The sequence below is a fragment of the Miniopterus schreibersii genome (assembly GCF_964146895.1).
Source record: "Miniopterus schreibersii genome assembly, chromosome: 16".
NCBI classification, from domain to species: Eukaryota; Metazoa; Chordata; class Mammalia; order Chiroptera; family Miniopteridae; genus Miniopterus; species Miniopterus schreibersii.
Window position 1 is genome coordinate 21,177,897 of NC_138116.1, and position 21,179 is coordinate 21,199,075.

General features: G+C 54.3%; 1 protein-coding gene across 2 annotated transcripts; it reads left to right on the forward strand.

Moving 5' to 3' along the window:
• The first annotated feature begins 355 nt into the window (after positions 1–355).
• Positions 356–20,791, forward strand: STARD3 (StAR related lipid transfer domain containing 3). Of its 2 annotated transcripts, XM_081115587.1 has the most exons (15): positions 356–431; positions 11,734–12,006; positions 14,681–14,758; positions 15,126–15,203; positions 15,325–15,378; positions 15,751–15,868; positions 16,070–16,168; positions 16,384–16,439; positions 16,834–16,926; positions 17,558–17,620; positions 17,767–17,862; positions 18,195–18,274; positions 18,367–18,471; positions 19,554–19,647; positions 20,068–20,791. In XM_081115587.1, exons 2-15 carry the CDS (start codon positions 11,785–11,787, stop codon positions 20,170–20,172), a joined length of 1,341 nt encoding a protein of 446 aa, XP_080971713.1. In that variant the 5' UTR covers positions 356–431; positions 11,734–11,784; the 3' UTR covers positions 20,173–20,791. The 2 variants fall into 2 exon arrangements, with proteins under 2 accessions (XP_080971713.1, XP_080971714.1); XM_081115588.1 differs by lacking the exon at positions 16,070–16,168.
• The last annotated feature ends 388 nt before the right edge of the window (positions 20,792–21,179 follow it).

Sequence of the window (21,179 nt, forward strand, 5' to 3'; positions counted from 1 at the left end):
GCTGAAAGAGGCTGGGGAGGAAAAGAGAGCAAAAGTGCTTCAAGAGTGATTGTGGATGGATTCCTCCAAATCCTGTCCCCCTGGCACCAAAGGCCTCCTCTCAGGAGGTTCCCTTTTTTCCACTGTGCCAGGCCTATGTGGTCCAATAAAGACGATGCCCCGGGGCTCCTCTCGCATTCCCCCACTCTCAGGAGGACCCTCTTGGGGTCCGCCTTAAGCAGCAGCCCCCATTTCCGGGCCTGGCGGCGGGGGGCTGGAGGGCGAGGGGGCGGGGCTGCGGTCCTACGCCCGCCCCCGTTTGCTCCGCGGGGCGGACTCAGCGGCGGAAGTGCTGCTGCCTCGAGATCCCCTTCCGCTCGGAGGCGCTGCCGGGGCCGCGGAGCTGACTGTGGCTGGGGAAGAAGAGCCAGCCGGTGGCTGACATGCAGCAGGTGGGTCCAGCAGAGGTCACTGGAGCTGGGTAGTCCCGCGAGGACTGTGTCTTGCTGGAGGATCCCGCCTTTGCCCGGTGTCCGTTCTTGGTTCCGTCCGACCCTTCCCGCACCCCCCGCGCCCCAGGTTCCGCCCCCTTCCTCTGCTCCGCCTCGCTCGGTCTGGTGCCGGGTCCGGCGCCTCAGACCCTCTGCCGCCCGCCCACCCTTGAGGGCCCGGAGAGGGCGTCCCGGGTCGCCCCCTAGAGCCTCCCTGTTCACTGTGAGGGGAGAGGCGAGGGGGACGGTGTCTGGGTTTTAAGGGCAGGAGTTGGATATGGGGAGGGGTCAGGGTTTCCTACTGAGAAGGGAAATATGTACGCGTCCCGGGAGGTCTGCGTCTCGCTGACATCCGGTCTCCCTCAACTTCCTTTGGAATGTTTTTCTAATTGACATAAAAAGGGCCCTTTAAAGTATCTCTCTGGAGTTCGTAGAGGCGCACAGCAGCGGTGACACTCGTTCCTGACTGCATAATTGCACGTGCCCCGGCAGCAGCTGACTCCCTGCCCGCTGCCCCGACCGTGGGAGTGCCTGTCCCGAGCCGCTCCGCCGCGGCTCCTCGCTCGGTGCACGGGCCCGGCTGGTCTCTGCGCCCAGGGCTTCGGCTTTATACTGCTTAAATACCCGAAACGCACCCAGATCCACAGCGTAAGGGCAGCCACTCCCTGGAACCCCCCGGTTTGGCCATCCGGCTGCCGACCAAGTGGACAGTTTCGCTTTAGCCAGAGCTCGCTGTGTTTGAACTTGAAGTCGTCTTTTCCCCTGCAGACTCATTCTTCCCTTGCCACACCCATCCCAGCGAAAAACCTCGGCATTAGCTCAGTTTCTCTTCTCCCTCAATTCCCACATCTAATACCAGACCTTGCTCAGCTAACTTCTTTCTGTTCTCACCTTTGTTGACGTGTTTCTCACCGAGGTGATTGCAGTGGCTTCCCAGCAACTTCCAACCCTGGCTGCCTGCACCCAGTCTCCAAATTGTAACTCTTGTGATCCTTTTAAAACACAAGTCTCATAGTATCACTACCTTGCTTAAAACCCTTTGATGGATTCCCATTAACTATGGGAAAGGGTGATTTCCTAGCACAATTTAGAGAACTCTCTGTGATCTGAATCTCCTTTGTGCACCCTAAGGTGCAGTAATATGGCACTGCAGGCTGCACTTGCCCATACCTTGCTGTCTCGTGCTTCTATGTCTTTGCACACAAGCCTGTCTACCTAGAAAGCCCCTTCTCCTCTTATCTGCCACACTACCTTCTACTTGTCCTTCGGAGTGCTCTGCCCAGGCAACACTGCCTCTGCATCACCTTTCCCCCAACCCCCAAGGCTAAATACTCCTATGTCCCTGCAGCACCCTGTTCGTAATAGCATAGTGGTTGAGAATGCAGACTCCTGAATCAGGCTTCCCTTCATCAGGTTCTGATGAAGTCAGTGCCTCAATTTTCTCATTTGTAAAAGGGAGATAGTAATGTGCCTACCTCACAGAATTATTGTGAAGATTAAATGAAACAAGGTGTATATAGGGCTTAACACAGTGAGCACATGAGTGCTCAGTAAATAAGTGTTACCTATTATTGTTTATATAAGAACAATATAGAGCAGTGGTTATAGCTTTTAATTTCATAGGCTGCTTGAGGACAGTTGATGTGGTTTATTTATTCTGTCCCAGAGCCTGAAAGCCTGGCTTTTTGTCAATAAGTAAAATGCTGTGGTAGAGGGCATTGGGGGCAGGGTCTGGATTTATCGAGTGAGGATTTAAGAGTGAAAAAGACCCAGACCTGATGTCAGTCTGCTCAGTAAATGAATTTGAAAATGGATAATGTTACATGGCAAGCATTAATTCCAGAGAAAGTGCACAGAGCTCTGGGAACCCGAGTCAGAGAAAGGCCCACAATTGCCGAAAATTAATGAGGGGGCCTCAGTGCAAGAGAATGAGTTTACCAGAGGGAGGTGGAAACTCTGGTGGGCTCAGAGAATGAAGAGCTGGGTCCTCTGAACTGAGCTGTTGGGGGGTGGTTCTGAGCTGGGCAGGAGGGCAGAGGCAGCCTCCTCTGCTGAGATTGAGGATTCCTTTCCTCAATTGGCCATGAGGAAGTGCCCCTTGGGTTAGGAACCTGCAGGCACCATGCCCTGGCATGGTCTAGAGGCCTGGTACTGGTACCAGTTGTTTGGGGGCAAGCCCCCTGCAGTAGGCTCAGTCTGTGGGCCGGGTCTGTGCTTTAGACCAGAGGCTAGGCCTTTGCTCCCTGCTGTTTTGTGTGCCTGGAATGCTCATCCTCCTTGCCTCCAGGGATAGATGCAAAGATTCTTTTTTTTTTTATAAATATATCTTTATTGATTTCAGAGAGAGGAAAGGAGAGGGGTAGAGAGATCGAAATATCAATGATGAGAGAGTCATTGATCAGCTGCCTTCTGCACGCCCCTGACTGAGGATCGAGCCCGCAACCCTGGCATGTGCCCTGACCAGGAATCGAACCCTGATCGCCTAGATCCTGGTCAACTCTCGACCGCTGAGCCACGCCCGGCTGGGCTAGATGCAAAGATTCTTGAAGGCCTAGATCAGATGGCTCCTCCTCTTTGTGGCTTTCCCAACCTCACACACTCCAGTCTGGGTCAGATGTTCCTTTTTCTGGGAGCCTACAGTCCTTTTTGTTTGTTCCTCCTTAAAAGCGCTGATCTCAGCATAGCACAGTTTATTATTTATTTGTCAGCCTCCCTTACCAGACCGGGAGCTGCTGAGTGTCCCCAGGGACTAGCAGTGTCTGGCACATTGTAGGCTCTAGTATGTGTGTGCTGCGTTAATTTGTGTTCTCATACACCTAGACTTGTGCAGATGACACCAAAAATCCTGTACATTTGACAGCTCATACTTGTTCCATTGAGTGGCAGAGATTGTTGGCTCCATTTTACAGATGAGGAAGCTGAGATTTGGCAGGTAAGGTCAGGGTCACTGAGCAGGGACTTAAGAGCTGTCTCCTGATACCAAGTCCATAACTGTGTCCTGAAACTGCCTCAGAGTCCTAGCCCCCAAAGGGGCAACTGGGCCATCAGTGAGACAAAGGACAAGGAGGCCACCCCTTCTGACCAGTTGTGTATCCCAGCTGTGAACTTTTTCTGGCTGGGAAGTGACTGATCCTGGCTTTCATCTCAGGGCTGGTGCTGGGAGGAGTCTGAGTTGAACCACCCCTACCCCTACAGGGGACCTTCCCTTGCGTGAACTGGTAAGACTGAGATCCTTCCGGAAAATGACTGGCCCTTTCCAGACTGACCTCGGGAACTTGTTCTCATTAGCCCTGGGTTTTACCCAACAGCAATAAGGGGCGGAGTGGGGCCTGACTCTCCACCCCTGAGTGGGCCAGGGTCATAGAATCACAGAGCTGGGGGCTTCCCGACACTTAACATGGCCTAGCCTGTGGACGCGCGGGAGGGCTGAGTGGATCTCAGTTTGTTAGGCTTTTCCAGTAAACTACCGCAGAACCTCCTGGGCTGGGGAGGGGAGGGGAGGGGACCGTGGTGAATACAGTTTCTGTTTTTGGCTTGACTCTTCCCTTTCCACTTCCCCAGAAGGAAGGGAGAAACAGGCTCTGGCCTTGCTTTGCAATCTCATTTGTCACTGCGGCGGTGCCCTCTCTTTGAACTTTTACTTGTCCAGGAAACTTCTCAAACCCTCTGTGGGTGGGGTGGAGTAGGAGCCAGGCAGCCAACTGGGCCAAGGCTGATGGCAGGAGCCACTGAGCCTTGAGTTACGGAGAGCCTTATATGTGCCATCCTGCGTCAGCTCCCTGAGACCAGAGCTCATTCCTCAATCCAGCAGTACCGATGGAACCCTCAGTGTGGGCAGAAGTGCTGTACACTGGACATGCCTAGGCATGCCTGGCCCAGGTCCCTGCCTCTAACACTGTACCCATGGCCCCTAATAGTAGTAACAGTTACTGCTAATTAGGCATAGGCACTTTGCATGTGTTACTTCTAATCCTTTTTAATAGCTCTGTGATATGGGCACTATACTGTCCTGTCCCCATTTTATAGATAAGGAGACTGAGGTTCAGAGAGTGATGTGGTCAAAGGCACACAGCCTAATGAAGAATAGCCTTGGGGTTTGGACCCATGCCCTTTCTCCTGTTACAGGGTAGGCATTATGGATCCACAGACCAGTGAACTTACTGGATATGTGCCCTGGCCAGGCAGTGTGACCTGGGCCTCAAGGGCTCCAGGAGAGATGACTTTGAGGCTCAAGTCGTGTAAGGGGAGTGCTGAGCCAGAGTCCTGAGATCTGGAGCTGGGGAAGCCTAGCGGGCCAGGGAGGCGTTGCCCAGGAGGTGATGTCTGACCTGTTCTCATCAGTCAGAATTTTTCCCCAAGGGGAGGAGATGGGTCTAGAATGAGGGAACAGGGGGAGTAGAGGCACAGGAGGAAGACCAGCCGGCCATATGGTGTCCTGGGAGCAGTTAGTGGTCAAGAGAGTACTGGGGTAAGGGTATTACCCCACATAGCAAGAGAGAAACGCTGGTGTCTTGCTGAGCCCTTCCTCCATTGCCTTGACCTTTGCTCTCCAAGGAATTTAATTCACCTCCAGTCTTCTTGCAAGTCCAGGTTCAGGGAAGTGGAGGGGAGCAGCCACCCTGCCTGAGGGCATCCAGGAAACCATTTCCCCATACCAGCTAGTGGAGGAGGTGTCTGGGCTCTGGACAGGGCAAGATACCAGCAGAGGGTAAAACCCAGCTCCAGGAGAGATGGTCTGGACTTGGCAGGGTGTGAGTGTGTGCATGTGCTCCAGTGGGGAAGGGTGTAAATAATCCTTCAACACATTTCCTGAATATCTACTATGATCCTAGCACTGTTCTGGGTCCTGGGCACATAGCAGTGGACAGAGCACTGAGAGTTCCTGCTCTCATGAAGTTTGTGTCCCAGTGGGAGAAGATAGGCAGTAAACACAGACTGCTAAACAAGTGCTGTGGAGAGAGAGTAAGCAGGGTGAGCGGTTAAAGGGTGGGGCTAAATAGGGAATTCAGGGAAGGCCTCTCTTCAAGGGGACTTTTACAGAGAGACCAGATAGAGGAAGGGAAAATGCAGAGTCCTAGAGGGGAGCTCCAGACGGAGGACAGTAGGTACAAGGTCCCTGGGGTGGGCGCATGCTTGATGTGTCCAAGGAACAGAGAGGGACTCATACTGCTGCAGCAGAGGGTTCAAGGGGAAGAGGCCAGGGGAAGAGGGGGCTCAGAGGCCAGGGTAGGTACTTTGGCCTTTACTCTGGGTGAGCTGGAAGCCATTGGAGGTTTGGGGCATTGGGGAGGTATTGTCAGACTTTTCCCAGATTGCTCTGGCTGCTGTGTTCAGAATAGACTTGGAACAAGGACAGGGAGGTAGTTAGGAAGCTATAGCAGATGAGAGATGAGGCCTGGGGCATGGTGATGGTGGTGGTTATGGTTAGCAGTGGGCAGATGCTGGCTGGATTTTGAAGGAAGGGCCGACAGGACTTGCTGATGGTTTGGATGTGGAAGGTAGAACCCTGGGATCTTCACAGGCCCACCTGGGTTGCCGTTAACTTCTTTGGGGTCTTTTAACACCTGCTCCCTGGCCAGCAGAAGCTCTGGAGGCAGCAGCTACTTTTGGGTTTAGTGGGCCCCAGTCCAGCACAGAGGGAAGCCTGCATGCCTCTGGGGTCAACCCTGCTCCATCCTGGCTGGTAGAGTGGGCAGGCCTCTCTGAGCTTCAGTCTCCCCATCCCCTTCTCATCTCCATAGCTCCTGGTGGGGGATATGATGAGTGAAGGAGAGGGTGCTGCAGGATACCACACAGGCCACTGCCTGGATTTGTTTCTTCTGTGCTGCCTGTCTAGATGGTCTGCAGAATCCACACTGCCCAGAATGTGGATTATTTCTGGATATAGATGAGACCTGTTCTTCTACCCCAGGGTCACAGAACACAGTTCTTTGGAACAAAGGAGCCAGAACTTGCACAGTTTGGCCCAGCTCTTCAGAGGAGGTTGGGAGGTAGGAAGGGCTAGAAGACTCAGAGGTGGCAGTGGTGGCAGTGGTGAATGTGTGTTTAGCACTTACTCTAGTGCCAGGCACTGTTTTACACTCTTCCTATGCATTGCTATCTTCTCTGATGTCCTAGACAGCCCAGGATCGAGAGAGGTACCCCCAGTTTCCAGATGTAGCCTCTGAGGCTTGCACAGTGATTAAGAGGCATTATTCAAATTGCTGACTTGCCTTGGCCAGGAAACACTGGCCAGGAGCTATAGGCTACTAGGTGTAGAGCTGCAGAGATATAGCTGCACCTTCTGGCCTGGGGTGTGACTGAGACCTGACAAGGACCCCTTCTGTACCCCTGCTACCTAAGAACTGTGGAAATTGGGACCTGGGGGTGACTGGGAGAGGGAACGGGAGCTTGGAACTGCAGTGGGGCCAGGCACCAGTGGGAAGGGGTATCAGAGATCAGTCCTGGCACTCCCTGAAAGCCTGTGCAGGCAACCAGGACAGCCTCTCACTTCCTTCCCCACACCCCACATGGGAATTCATCTTGGCCTGAGTTGGAGTATCTAGGCCTTTTTTTTTTTTTTTTTTTTTTAATTCCTTACCCAAGGATATGTTTTTATTGATTTTAGAGAGAGAAAAACAACAGTGTGAGAGAGAAACATCAGTTAGTTGCCTTCTATACATGCCCTGACCAGGGATCAAACCTGCAACCTGGGTATGTGCCCTGACCAGGAATTGAACCCACAGACTTTTGGTGTATGGGCTAATGCTGCAACCAACTGAGCCACCTGGCTGCCTTGGCCTTTTTTATATATAGATGAGGGAACTTGGACTGAAGGCTCCAAGAGCTTGCTCTGGGACACCTGGAACACCTGGCAGGTGAATTATAGAGCTCAGATTTTAACAAAGGTTTTTGGGGTGATTTTATTACATGTCACTATAGTGTAATAAGTCCCCCCTACACACACACACACTTAATTTCTCTCTCATCTGAATGGTCTTGCCAGCTATTTGTTCCATCTCAAAGCTCCTGCCATATAGATGTCACATATGGATGTCTGCCCTAGGAGGTAGCAATTATTGTTGCCTTTTTTATTGTGGTAAAATATATACTTACCATTTTAACCATTTTTAAGTATATAGTTCTGTGGCATTAAGTACAGTAGGTCCTCAAATAAACGTTATTTGGTTCAATATCATTTCATTATAACATCGCCGCAGGAACTTAACTCTTGTTTATATCAATTAGCCTGTGGTAAAATTAGTTTCATTATGCACAGTTTTGCTTAAAGTCATAGAACATTTTGAGGATGTTAAGTGAAAACTTACTGTATTTTATTGTTGCTTTTATTTAATGCAACTGAAGAAACCAAATCTCAGAGTGGTGATATTTGGCCCAGATCACAAAGCTGGTTAAGGGCGGACTGAGATTTGAACTGTGATTTCATAGTCCAGTTCTCTTTCCGGGATATCAGCTGCCTGTTGTCTGCTGTGAGTCCTGGACCCCACCCAAAGCTCCTGCTGCACTGGCAGTAATGGCCTTTCCTGGGGACCTGGGGGGTGGGGTGAGGGCTTTTTCCTTAGCTCTCCACCTTGCCTAGAGACCTGACTTGCCTCTTCCTCCCACCCCTCTTCCCCTTCTAATCTAGGATGATAAGACCTCCAATTTCTTCCCTCCCTCATTCCCTCCTCTCCCTAAGCCTTAGCAGCTCAGCTTCCATAAATACATTGAATGTCAAGTCTGCAGCCAACTCAGGCGGACTCCTTCACGCCACACATGCTATTCCACTCCCAACACCTCTGAAGGCAACTGGGAGGGGCCGGTGACAGCAGGTGGTGGGCTTGAGAGGGAGGTGTTGCTCCCAAGGGGCTGGATGTCAGCCCTGCTTGTCTCCAGCTCACAGCACTTACGCCTGCCTTCCCCTCATCAGGAGGGTGGGCATGGTGGCACGCCTAGCTGTTCTGCTGGCTCTGCCACCTTCTGCCCTCAAGGGCCAGGGGGCCAGAGAACAAGGGCTTTGGGGACTGTTAAGGGCAGTTCCAGGCCAGGATGGTTTCAACCTCTTAGACTGACAGGTGGTCTGAAGGAGCTGAAAGGCCTTTTGATGTCCTTTGACTGAGTGTGCCAAGGAGTCACCCCGAGTTTGTAGAAAGTCTGACTGGTGGGGCTTTCTGTGGCCACCTTCTGGGGAGGACCCATAACAGTCCTGTTTTTATGTTTCATATATTGAGGTTCCAGGTAGGGTTTTATTTTATTTTAAAGTTTCTCTTGCTTAAAAAGGGTGTGTGTGTGTAAAAAAACCACTGACCTTTTTCCTTGGTGAGAAGGATTTGCCCAAAGTTACTCAGGATTAATAGCTGCCCCAAGACCTGGGCTCAGGTCTTAACTTCTGACTGGGGCTCATTCTACCACAAGCTCTCTCTTATTTGGGCTTTGAGCTACTTTCATGGGGGACGGAGATAGAGAAACACCCCCCTCCAGCTCTGTCCAGCCACCCCCACCCCTGCTTCAGAGCCCCCATGCTTGGCTCCCACACGCTCTTGCATCTGTAGCTCCCAGGCTCCCCAGCACCTCTGCTCTCAGCCCTCATCTGTGTCTCTCGCTTCATCAGGGTTGTCTGCGTGTGTGAGTGTCAGTGCTATTGCCACTCTGAGTGCGTCTCACACCCAAGCTGCTGCCACCCAAGTCCTGTCCCCAGGAAGGGAGGGAAAAGCCAGGGGGAAAGACAGACACAGGAGCAGGCTGGAAGCAGGGAAGCCATAAAGCCCTGCAGTGAGATAAAGAGATAGGGCACAGGGAGAGAGGGACAGGATGAAGGCAGATAGAGAAGACAGACAGAAACACAAGAGAAAACTAGAGAAGGGGAGGGAGAGACTGATCTGATGGGGGTGGAGAAAAAGACTCATAGATGGGAGAGAGATGGGGAGGAAGACCCAGAGACAACATATGGGCAAGGGGGGCGGGTACAAAGACACTTACAAAGAAAAGATAGAAAGGTAGTGTGTGAGATAGGAAAGGGGAGAGATGGAGACAGGTCTGACAGGAGACAAGAGTGCTATTAGAGATAAGGAAATGTCACTTGCCCTGGAGCTGAGGCCCTGTCACGGTGAGGGATGCGCTGAGCATGCAGTCTGGCACGCACCAGATCTGGCTGATAGATGTTGGGGGGTCCCATTGCCAGTGGCCTGTCACATCCCTTCTCTGACTGTCTCTTTCCAGAGCTGGGCTCAGCTTTCCTTCAGTACTCTCCGGATGAGCTTTGATGGGAACCCCAAGAGTGTGGTGTTGAGGGGTGGCCTTGGGTTGGTGCCTCTGCTTAGAGCCATCTTTCGGGCTTGCGCAGAGGCAGAGGGATGGATGAGCTGGCTTGTTCAGAACCTCCTGCCGACCACAAACTGGGGCCTTGTTTTGGACCTAGTAGATTGAGGGGACTGTGGCAGGTAGTTGATACAGCAAACATTTAGAGGAAACAGTGAATCAAGAGGAAGACTGGTTAGATCTTACCTTCCCAGCGTCAGGGTCAAACATCTAGGGCTCCCCTTCCACTGGCCCCCAAATCTGTCCACTGGTGCTGGCAGGTGAGAAGACTCAGGGAGACTCTTAATCAAGTCCTAGAAGCTCAGGTCCCACCACACTGAGTCAGCTCCTCTCTGGCTCTAGACTGAACCTTTTCTTCCCCCACCCAGGAGACAGGGCCTTTTAGGGTCCCTTGCAGCAAATTGGTGGAGCAGGGATCTTAGGCTTGGGGGCCACAAGGGGCATGCCCCAGAGAGGGAGTGCCTGGGACCCCTTTTGTCTCTAGGGTTCACTAGAATTTTGGCAGCATAGCTGCACAGGCAGTTAAGGGATGGGTAAGTCCATTCACCTCTCTTGAGCCTTGGCTGTCTTATCTGTAGAACAGGAAGAACCATCCTGCCGTGGGTGGGCATGAAACACGGCCATGGCCACAGTGTTCTATGGGCAGTGGAGCTCTGGGTCAGCCTTGGGTAGTGGCTGGTTCTTCTCTTTAAGGTTTACCTGCTTCTCTCTGCTGCGCAGCATGTTGCTGAGGGCCAGGAGACCCTCTGGATCATCCATTTATTCAACAATCAATTATTAAGCACCTGTTAGTTTCCAGGCATTGTGCTGGGCACTAGGAGACAGCAGTGACCAAGTCAAGTGAAGGCCCATGGAGTTTTCAGAACAATAAAGAAAACATTTCAGATAGTGATGAATCCACTGAAGAATGTACATACATGGCACTGTGACTGGGGACAGGAGGCTGGGAAGCTCCGAGGAGAGGGCTTTTGAATTGTCATTTGAAAAGGCTGGGAAGAACATTCCACACAGCAGTGGGACAGAGCTAGGTCCAAGGTCCCAAGGTGGGACAGGGCTGCCACATTAACGGACCTGAAAGAAGGCCAGGGTGGCAGTGATAGTGAGATGGGGGAGACCTTCTGAAAGGAGCAGGGCAGAACCTCACCCCACAGGGCCTGGACTGCAAGGGTGTGTGAGCAGGGTACTGCTATCCTCTGACCGGTGGGAGCCTTTGGAGGTTGTAAGTGGGGATGCAGGGTCTGATTGATGTTTTGAAAGGCTTCTCTGGCTGTTGTGTGGAGAAGTGGCTGTTGCAGGGTCCGAGAGGCAGCCTGGAGACACCCATTAGGAGCAATCTGTAGTGTCTAGTTAAGAGACATGGTTGGGCGTCAGATGGGGGTGGTGGGGGTGGCACTGGAGAGCAGGGACTAAGATGTCCTCCCTCCACACCCACAGAACACTAAGAGAGACTGCTCTAGGAAGTCTGTCCCAGTTGCCATGGATTAGTGGGTGGAGGGCAGGGCTGGCTGCTGGGAGGGAATGTGGCTTTGTGCTTGGAAAACAAAGAACAGAGCTTGGGGCCCTCTTCTCCTGGGGGTGGGGGTGGGGGCAGGCAAGAGGAGAGGCTGTTGACAGGACCAGAGGCTGAACCACTGGGCTGGGCTTGGCAGGAGCAGGCTGTGCCCCCAGGTACTGGAGAGGACCTCAGAGCCCTCCAAGGGTGAACCGTGGGGCTGCTGGGCTTTGCTGGGGGTGGTGAGGAAGGAAGACAGAGTAAGAGGGATGCTCAAACCCCTCTAGCCTGGAAGTCAGGCTGCTGGAGGGAATTTGGGCAGAGAGGGCCCTGGGCTGTAGGCTTGGGGGGGTGTGTGGCAGAGGTGTTGGGGAGTGAATGGGGCCCCTGGGGCCTGTGTGAAGGGTTGAAGGTTAACCAGACCTCCAGGACCCTAATGTGCTTGACTTGACCCAGCTACCCTCCCTCCTCCAGCTGTGCCGCTGAGGCCCCACCCTCCCTGCCTTGAGGTGGGGGCCCATCAGGATGAACAAACTGTCCAGGGATTTGGCCTGTGACTTGGAGCGCAGCCTGCCAGCCGTGGCCTCCCTAAGCTCATCTCTGTCCCACAACCAGAGCCTATCATCGCACTTCCTCCTGCCACCGCCTGCGAAGCGCCAGGCCATCTCTGATGTCCGCCGTACCTTCTGTCTCTTTGTCACCTTCGACCTGCTCTTCATCTCCCTGCTGTGGATCATCGAGCTGAACGTGAGTGTGCTCAAGGCTGGGGCACAAGCTGTATTGTGGGGCTCACCTGGGCCTCAGTTATTCCACCTGCCATATGGGAGGGTTGATTTCCAGGTAAAATGAAGATTGGGAAGAACAGCTCTTCTCACCTCCCAGAGAAAGAATATGGAGCTCAGAGGGGTTGAGTCATTTGTCGCAGGTCTCTCAGCAAGCACGGAGGCCGGATTTGAACCTGCCTCTTGTTCCGGAGTTCATATTCTTGATTTCTGCGAAAGGAGGAGAGACCCCAGCTAGCTCTGACTGAGCTATTGAAACCTTTGTCTTCTTTCTGCCTTACATTGCTCTCTGGCTTCATTCATTCATTCAGCAAGTATTTTGAGCCAATACTGTGTCCCAGGCACTGTGCTAAAAGCAGAGGGTACAGTGGGGAGCAAACCAGTAAAAACTCCCAGTTTTCAGGAGCTCCCAGCTCTCCCTCCCCATTTTGGACACTCCTCCAGGCCCCCCCCTCCCCCTCCATTCAGCCTCTCTGGGTTTGATGAGATGCCACCTAGCAGCCTGGTGATGAAGCTGCCTCTCAGTATAGGGTCGGCACCCCCTCCCCGTGCAGTGCTTGGCCAGCTGGCAGTGAGGCCTGACCTCTGGCACTGACCGGGCAGAGCAGGACCTGACCACAGAGGCAGGAGCTGTGGGAGCAGGGCTTCCTGGACTCCGCCCTATCCCAGCTCCTCCTTTGAATTAACTGTGACCTCAGCAAGGGACTCAGCTCTCTGAGCCTCCCCTCGTTTCCTTCTGTAAAGTGAGAGTTCTGGATGGCAGATGCCCTTCCTCCAGGTCCCAAGCTCGGGTGACAGGAAAATGATGACTTTGTTGATAGAAGTGAGGAGTTTGGAGAAGGGACTGGTTTAAGGTGAAGAGGATAGGTTTGATTCTGGGCATGCTGAGCTGGAGGGCAACTAGGGCTCTGAGGACGACTGTCCTTTGTGCACAGAGATGAGCTGGCACCTTCAGCGACAGAGAGCCACAGCCACAGGGGACCTTGGGGACCATCTTACCAATGAAAAAGCTGAGGCCCAGCAAGATTCAGGGCAGTTCAAAGAGCTTCCACAGTCTTAGCAGTCTTCCTTTTGAAGGTCCCATCCAACATCAAAGCAAGCACTGAATTCCACCCACATCCTTCATTCAATATATATTGTCTTGCCAGAAAAGAGTTGAAAATATGTTGATAATTTTACTTTTGAAATTATCTGGCTATATTGGCTGTAATAGCTCAGGCACACGTGGGAATTCTTGCAAAGTGAGAAAACCTAACCTCCTAATTGTTTTCAAATGTAATGAAAATGTTAAAAATGCTGGATTTAGCAATTAGTAGAGTCAATATAATGTTTCACTTGGTAGACACTTAAAGTTTTATTAATTTTCAGTTTTGTAGCTTTTATTTTGTATTTTGGAGCATGTATATTTTTCATTTTCTAACGGACTGTCTAGTGCCCAGTGGCTGCAAGGACCCAGCAGGGTCATGAGGTCTTGCTGCCAGAGACTGGCAAAGTGGGACTGGAGCTCAGCTCTCTTGAGTCCTGGCAGGTGTCCCGGCTGAGGGAGAGTTCTCTGTAAAGAGAAAAGGTGGGGTGACAGCAATTGTTAGGGGTGGGAGGGGCTGTAGAGCCCAAGAGGGAGCAGTCTGAGGAGGAAGAGTAGGGCCTGGGTGGGGTAGGGTGTCACGCCAGGGCATGGTGTCATCAAACTCTGCCGGGATCAGGGTAGTCTGGAGGTAGACGCCCGTGGTGGGGATGTGCAGGAGGGGGCTGTTCTAGTGTCAGTGGGGGTGCTGTCCAGACTGCTAGCTCCCTATCTCAGCACCAGAATCACCAGGAAGCGTTATAGAGATTCCAGATGTTCAGTTCGCTCTAAGATTCAGACTCAGTGGTCTGAACATCTGTATCTTTGGTCCCCGGCCCCAAACTTGGATCATCTGCCAGAGATTAGAAGCTCCTGTCTAGGTGGTGGTGAAGGGTCTTTCCACTCAGGCTTCAGTCTGGCTCCTGGCATCCATCCAGGCCCCCTCTCTCCCTAGCCAGGGTCTCAGGGGTCCCATTGATAGTGTGTGGGTGGCTAGGGCAGGGATAGGGGCGAGGACAAGTCTGCTCACTCTCTATGCCATCCTCTCTGGCAGCGTGATGGATTTTGCCCATTAAGCCCAAACCTAATCAATTGGTTTGCCACGTGGGGCTCTGTCTGACATCACTGCCCACCTCTGGCCCCCATCACCCAGATGGGTGATTGACTGGGAAGACAGAGCACTGAAGTGGTGGGAGGGAGATGAAATGATGTGAGGCAAGCTCCCAGCACCCAGTCTGCCAGCCTTACCTACTGGCATAGGGCCCAGTGCCTCCCTTGCACGGTCCCGAGGCCTCCACATATACCCCTGCCAGGGTGGTATGTCGACGATCATCAGTGCTTGAGCCCTGCTTGCCTAGGCTGCCTGGATCCTTAGAGGGATGATGTTAGTGCTGGGGTCCCAGGCCTCTGCCTGAGCTCTCTTGGTGCTTGGGGGCCCCCTTGGGTGGTGGCTTAGCAGCTACAGCCTCTCTTCTAGATTCCACCCTCCCTCTGCCTCCTCCCCATCCTGAGAGGTAAGGGGCAGCCACAAGGACTGGGTTCTGCCTGTAGAGCTGTTCGTATCTTTTTCTTTCAGACCAAAACAGGTATTCAGAAGAACCTGGAGCAGGAGATCATCCACTACAACTTTAAAACTTCCTTCTTTGACATCTTTGTGAGTGACCTTAGGGTTCTGGGAGCAGAGAGGGAACAGGGACATGTAAGACTCTCTTTTTACTGCAACACACATTCTAACCTGACCAGGGAGACTCTGCTCCCATTCTCAGGGAGGCCTTAGTCTTTACAAAGGTTGCTGAATGAAGTCCCACCTTCAGAGCCCCCCCAGTGGGAGGGAGAAGACAAGACTCGGGTCCAAGGAGGTCTCATCCAGGTTGTCCCCAAAGAAACTCTGACTCAGCTGTTGTTTCCTAAGTTGTGCACACCCATGGGGAGGGAACCTGGGGACACAGGACTGGAGGGGGAGGTCAGCCTTCAAGGGTAGGGGGTACTGGCTTGCTTGTGATGGCTCCCCACTCCCCCAGGTCCTGGCCTTCTTTCGCTTCTCTGGACTGCTCCTGGGCTACGCGATACTGCGGCTCCGGCACTGGTGGGTGATTGCGGTAAGATGCCACTTTTCCGACAGCTCTGGGGGCCCTGGTGGAGCTGGTGCAAGGGATCGGATGGAGGACTCATTCCCTAGCCTCTGTTTTCCCTCTTTCTTTCCTCCCTTCCCCGGGGCAGGTCACCACGCTGGTGTCCAGTGCCTTCCTCATTGTCAAGGTCATCCTCTCTGAGGTCAGTGGCTCAGGGTCTTGCTGGTCTGGTGGGCATCTGGCCTGAGGGATGGGTTTCTCCTAAGAAGGGACCATTTCTCTGGGTTGGGCTGAGGAGGTGGCTTCTCCTTTGATATTCCAAGGAATCCTCTTCACTGGCTTCCCCCACTTGCCCCCCTGTAACACCAGGAACAGAAAGTTCTTTCTCCAGCCTAACCTCAGTTTTTCCTGCTGCAGAATTTATTAATTTATCTCAGAGGCATGTGCCACAGAGAGTCCCCTAGCAGCTGGTACCAGGAGTGGGATATATGCCAGAGTTGGTAGTCCCAGGAGGGAGCCTGCTCTGGATTTGTGGTGACCCCCTGCCATGGAGCTCAGCCCCCTCTCTCCACAGCTGCTCAGCAAAGGGGCATTTGGCTACCTGCTCCCCATTGTCTCCTTTGTCCTTGCCTGGCTGGAGACCTGGTTCCTTGACTTCAAAGTACTACCCCAGGAGGCTGAAGAGGAACGATGTGAGTGCCAGGGGTAAGGGGAGGCAGTGAGGGTCATCCCAGCCCAGCCCCAAGAGAGGAGTTTTTCAGGCATGAGAGCCAGTTCTGAGTTGTCAACCTGAGTAGCTTCCAGGAGCCTAAGAGTGAGCCTGGGGCAGGGGGACCCCAGTATGCTCAACTGTCCTTGGTGTAGAACAGTGGCTGCCCATGTCTGCTCTCCAGGGTATCTTGCTGCCCAGGCCGCTGTTGCCCGAGGACCCCTACTCTTCTCCGGAGCTCTGTCCGAGGGCCAGTTCTATTCACCCCCAGAATCCTTTGCAGGTGAGGGCTGGTGGGTGGGGGAACTGCCTTCAGGGAGGGGCTATGTGAGGAGCGAGGTAGGCTGAGTCTGTTCTTTCTATTCCTTCTATGGTCTCCCTGGGGAAAGCCAGCAACCCTCTCCCACACACACTTCTATCCATCCCCCCCACATCCGGCTTTTGTACCCCACTCTCTCCCCACCTCTTCCCATCGTCATCTGTGCTTGTTCTCTGCAGGGTCTGACAATGAATCAGATGAAGAAGTTGTTGGGAAGAAAAGCTTCTCTGCTCAGGTATTTGGTGCCCCCACCAAATACCCCCCCCCCCATCTTTGGAGTGGGCATCCCAGAGAAGGGCAGTGCTGGGCTCAGCCAGGGTGGGCAGGGGCTTCCCAGCAGAGGGTAGACCTCAGCAGCTTGAATGCTACTCAGTGCCCATTTGAGTGTCAACCCCACTGTCTGTCAGGCCCACTGGTCTGCCTCATGCCTGGGAACCAGTGGGAGCAGCCAGAGCCACAGCTCCTGGCCCCAGAAACCCTCAGGTCCTGGAAGACCAGCTCACACTCCATGTCTGGCTGGGTCAGGCTTCCATGAGCAGTGCGTGGAGTGTCTAGAGAAAGAGCCAGCCATGAACAAGGTAGGGTGCAGGGCCCAGGCTGACCCCCTCCTGCCTCCCACCCCTGACCAGGAGCGGGAATACATCCACCAGGGGAAGGAGGCCATGGCTGTGGTGGACCAGATCTTGGCCCAGGAGGAAAACTGGAAATTCGAGAAGAGTAATGTAAGAAAGCTTTCTCCCACCTGCCCTGCCCATGTGTGTTTGGGGTTTTCTCTCCTTTTTCTGAGGCCTGAGAAATAAGCCCAAGGATTACATGGGTTGGAACCATATCCCTGCCCCAGGAGAGGGGTCTGAGCTGGGGTTGGCCTCTTGGCAGGAGGTCAGGCTGGATTGGATGTTTCCACTGCCTTTCCCCCTTCCTCCCCCTCATCTCCCTGCTGCTCTGCTTCCTAGGCTCAGCTTTGAAGGGGAAGCCAGGCTTCTGCCGTGTCTGGTGTTTTGTTTCATGATCAAAACAATATTATCTAAAAAGATGGCAGAGAGCTTGGAAAACAGAGGGGAAACATCCCTGTCCCTGTCTCTGGCTAGTTCCCCTGGCAGCACTTGTCAACCTGGAGACGTGGTTCTTCGTGCTTACGGCCACAGCTATGCTTCTGTCTTTTAACTTGATATCAAAAGCCTTTCTCTCCTTGTTGTGGACATTTGTCAAAACCACTGGTTTTTTTTAACTGCTGCTCAAATATCCCCAGACTCCTGGAGTTTTCTGCCCTGAGCTGTTAAAAACCTGAAGTCACCCATTCCTGAGCCACCAGCCCACCCCCTATTCACTGCTCTCCTTCTGTCCCTCCCACAGGAATATGGGGACACTGTGTACACCATCGAGGTTCCCTTTCATGGCAAGACGTTCATCCTGAAGGTGAGGGAATTGGGTGTTCTGGAGCATCCTGGAGCCTCCTGCCCCATCTGGGACTCCAGGCTGAGGGGCCCTCTGGCTGATTTCTCCCTGCCAAGAGGAAAGGGCTGCTGTGCCCAAGCACCCAGCCCTCTCCTGCCCTGCCCCAGGCCTTCCTGCCCTGCCCTGCGGAGCTGGTGTACCAAGAAGTGATCCTGCAGCCCGAGAGGATGGTGCTGTGGAACAAGACGGTGACTGCCTGCCAGGTGAGCCTGACTGGGAGTCACGGCCTGGCCACCTCTCAGGACAGAGGCCAAGTGACATGGTAGTTCAGGGGCAGTCATGCCCTAGCATGATCAGTTACCCCAGGGGACCTGGATCATGTCATTGAACTGCTCTGTGTCTCAGGTTCCCCATCTATAAAATGTTTCCTGGAAAAGGTTGGGAAAATGGACAGAGCGCTCGGCCCAGGCCCCGTGAATGGGAATGGCTGTTAGTAAAGGGACCTGAGCAGAGAGCAGGCTGGGCTGGTTGTTTCCTGAGGTGCTCGGTTCTGCTGGGATGGGCTGCACCTCATGTCTCCCCTAATGGCTCGCAGATCCTGCATCGAGTGGAAGACAACACCCTTGTTTCCTATGACGTGTCTGCGGGGGCTGCAGGTGGCGTGGTCTCCCCCAGGTGAGTTCCCACCACATCCCTCCACTCAGGCAGGCCTCCTGTTCCTGCATCTTGGGCTTGGCATCCCCCTGACCTGACCCTCCCTCCCCCAGGGACTTTGTGAACGTCCGACGCATTGAGCGGCGCAGAGATAAATACCTGTCATCAGGCATCGCCACCACCCACTGCGCCAAGCCCCCAACGCACAAATATGTCAGGTGAGCCTTGCCTTGCCCAGGGTTCTCCCAGCCAGCCCCTCCCTGGGTGGCTGTGAGGACAAGGCCGGGTATAATATGTACAGCTGGGGACTTTCTCCTGCTGAGGCCCCCTTCCTGGCCCCTGCCCACCGGGCTTTCCCCTTCCTGGCCCCTAATCCTGCTGATTGCTGCTCTGTGCTGGAGACTCGGGGGATAATGTCTGGATCCATGCCACCCACTCTGAAGGGTAGCTCCAGGGTAGACTGGGGATAGAGCCAGACCCAGGCAACCAGAGCAGGAGACTTGAGTCCCCTTTCCCCTTCCTCTCCCTGTCCCTCTACCTTGCCTTTCTTCTGGGGCGCTCGAAGCCCTGCCAGAGAAAGAGGAGGTACACTTTTCCTGCTGCCTGTTCCAGGCATCTTGCAGCTCTCTCTCTGTCTAATCCTCGACTCCAGTGCCACAGGTGGCCTCCTCCCAGAAACCTCACCCTTCCCCTTCCTTCCTGGAGTTTGCAGAGAGCACTGTTCTTTGGGTATCAGACTGGGGCTCTGGTCTCAGCACTACCACAAATTTGCTGGGCAACAGGCCGAGCTCGTTTCCTCTTGGGGTGCCAACTTCCTTACCTAGGGAGTGGGCTTAGGAGTGCTGGGTGGAGCTGTGAGCAGATTAAATGGGGTGGGTATGAATACAGCCCATGCCCTGGACATCTGAGAGGGCACTCCCTCCTGGAAGCCACCGGTATTGCACTGCTCCCCAAATTGAGCAGGGGTGAGAAGTGCCTGCCCAGCCCACCCCCTCACAGCTAGAGTTGACCTGAAATCGCTGGACATAGTAGTTGAGGGCTGGGAGGATGGTGAGCTCCCTGGGGGTGTGCAGACGCTGGCAGGCTGTTGTAGGAGTGTGCGAACATCCCACAGTGGGTGGGGATGGAAGCTGTGGCCTCTGGGGCACCTGTTCTGGCCCTCCTCAGGTAGGGCAGCAGTTGCTAGACTAGCAGATCCCTTCCTTCTTCCAGCCACGTCCAAGATGGGCCAGGAATGGAGGGGGGCAGGTCAGGGGCCTTGCCTGACTTCGAAGTCCCCCAATGGTGCCTCTCTCCTTAGGGGAGAGAATGGTCCTGGGGGCTTCATCGTGCTGAAATCGGCTAGTAACCCCCGTGTTTGCACTTTCATCTGGATCCTTAACACAGATCTCAAGGTGAGGGTGCTGGGCTTCAGGGCAGGCTCGGTGGAGTAGAGGGGCTCTACTGTATGATCTCGGGGCCTCCCCTGCCCTCTATCTCCTTTCTTACTCTCAGATTTGGGGCAGGGTCTGGATGGTCTTGTTGCCCTCAGTTGCTGGAGGGCCTGTGGCTCTCGTTTCATACCTCTCACTCTTGAGGCCCTGAGGAGGGGTGGCTGGCTACCAGCCCAGCCCCTCCTGGGTCTGTTTGTGTGGCTCATGCCAAGACCTGGGCACAGTATGTTCTTCCTGCCAAGGGGGAGGGGTCCAGGGTGGCCCAGGCGGCATTCCAGAGCTGCACCTGCATTCTGGCCCAGAGCACTCCCTGCGGTGCCAGTCGTTGAGGGAGCCCTGCCGAGAGCAAGCTGCCCTGGAACTAATTCCCGCCTTCCCCAGGGCCGCCTGCCTCGGTACCTTATCCACCAGAGCCTCGCAGCCACCATGTTTGAATTTGCCTTTCACCTGCGGCAGCGCATCGGAGAGCTGGGGGCCCGGGCATAACCATGTCCCCTCACTACCCTGCGGGCCAGGGTTCTGTCGCTACAGCCTCCAGAGCCAGAGGGGACCCATGGGACTGCCCACAGAGGACCTGGCCTCAAGCAGGGGGAGGAGGAAGTTCCCTCCCATGGCAGCCCCCTGACCCCAAGCTACCACGCTTTACTGTGCCTGTGCCACAGCCGGGAACAGGTTGTGGGGTCAGGCACCTAGACCAGGCTCTGCCACTGAGGCAGGTAGAGTCTGTCCTGCTGATGTTTACATGGCATCCCTGCCTCCTGGAAGGGGAGATCCACTGTGCCCTGCCTAGCCAGGGGCAGGGGCTGGAATGGGAGCCTCAGACCTGGTGGGAGAGGCCCAGGTCCTAGGCAGGATGGCGGCCCCAGCAGCCTTGTCACCACTGTTAAGGTGCAAGAGCCCCTTCATCTGCCTGCTCTCTCATCATGGTTTTGGGGGATTATTTAAAGGGTCTGGAACCTTTTCCACATGTACTTTTGGGGGAGTGGGTGGCAGGTGGGGATGGCGGATGCTGTCAGTGAACTTCTGCCACTCCCAGGTTCTCCCCCACCCCCAGGGCCTCCTTGGGGACCTTTGTAATTTGAGCCAATTAAAAACATGGAACTCAAAAAAAGCAACCATCTAGCCTGGCCTCTTGAGGGAAGGGCAGGGTAGCACTGTGCAGGTGGGGAAGGAGTGAGCCACCACCGTGGCCAGATACATCACAGTCTCTCACACCCTGGAACCAGCGGGGGCTCAGTTCCTGGACTCCGCCCCCAGCCCTCCCTGCACACACACACTTCCCTGAATGGTTCACTGGGCAGATGACTGGGCAGAGAAAAATGGCCCACCGCCCGCCAGGCTTCCTGTGAGGGAAGGTCAAGCTAAGGTCTCCAGTCCAGGGCTTGGGAGGAGGTAGGAGAGACCCAGCGGTGCCCAAAGCAGGCTCTGGCTGTTTCTGGGATCCTGTGACTGGCAGGGGGCTTGGAGGTGGGGCCTGGGCTTCCTGGTCACTG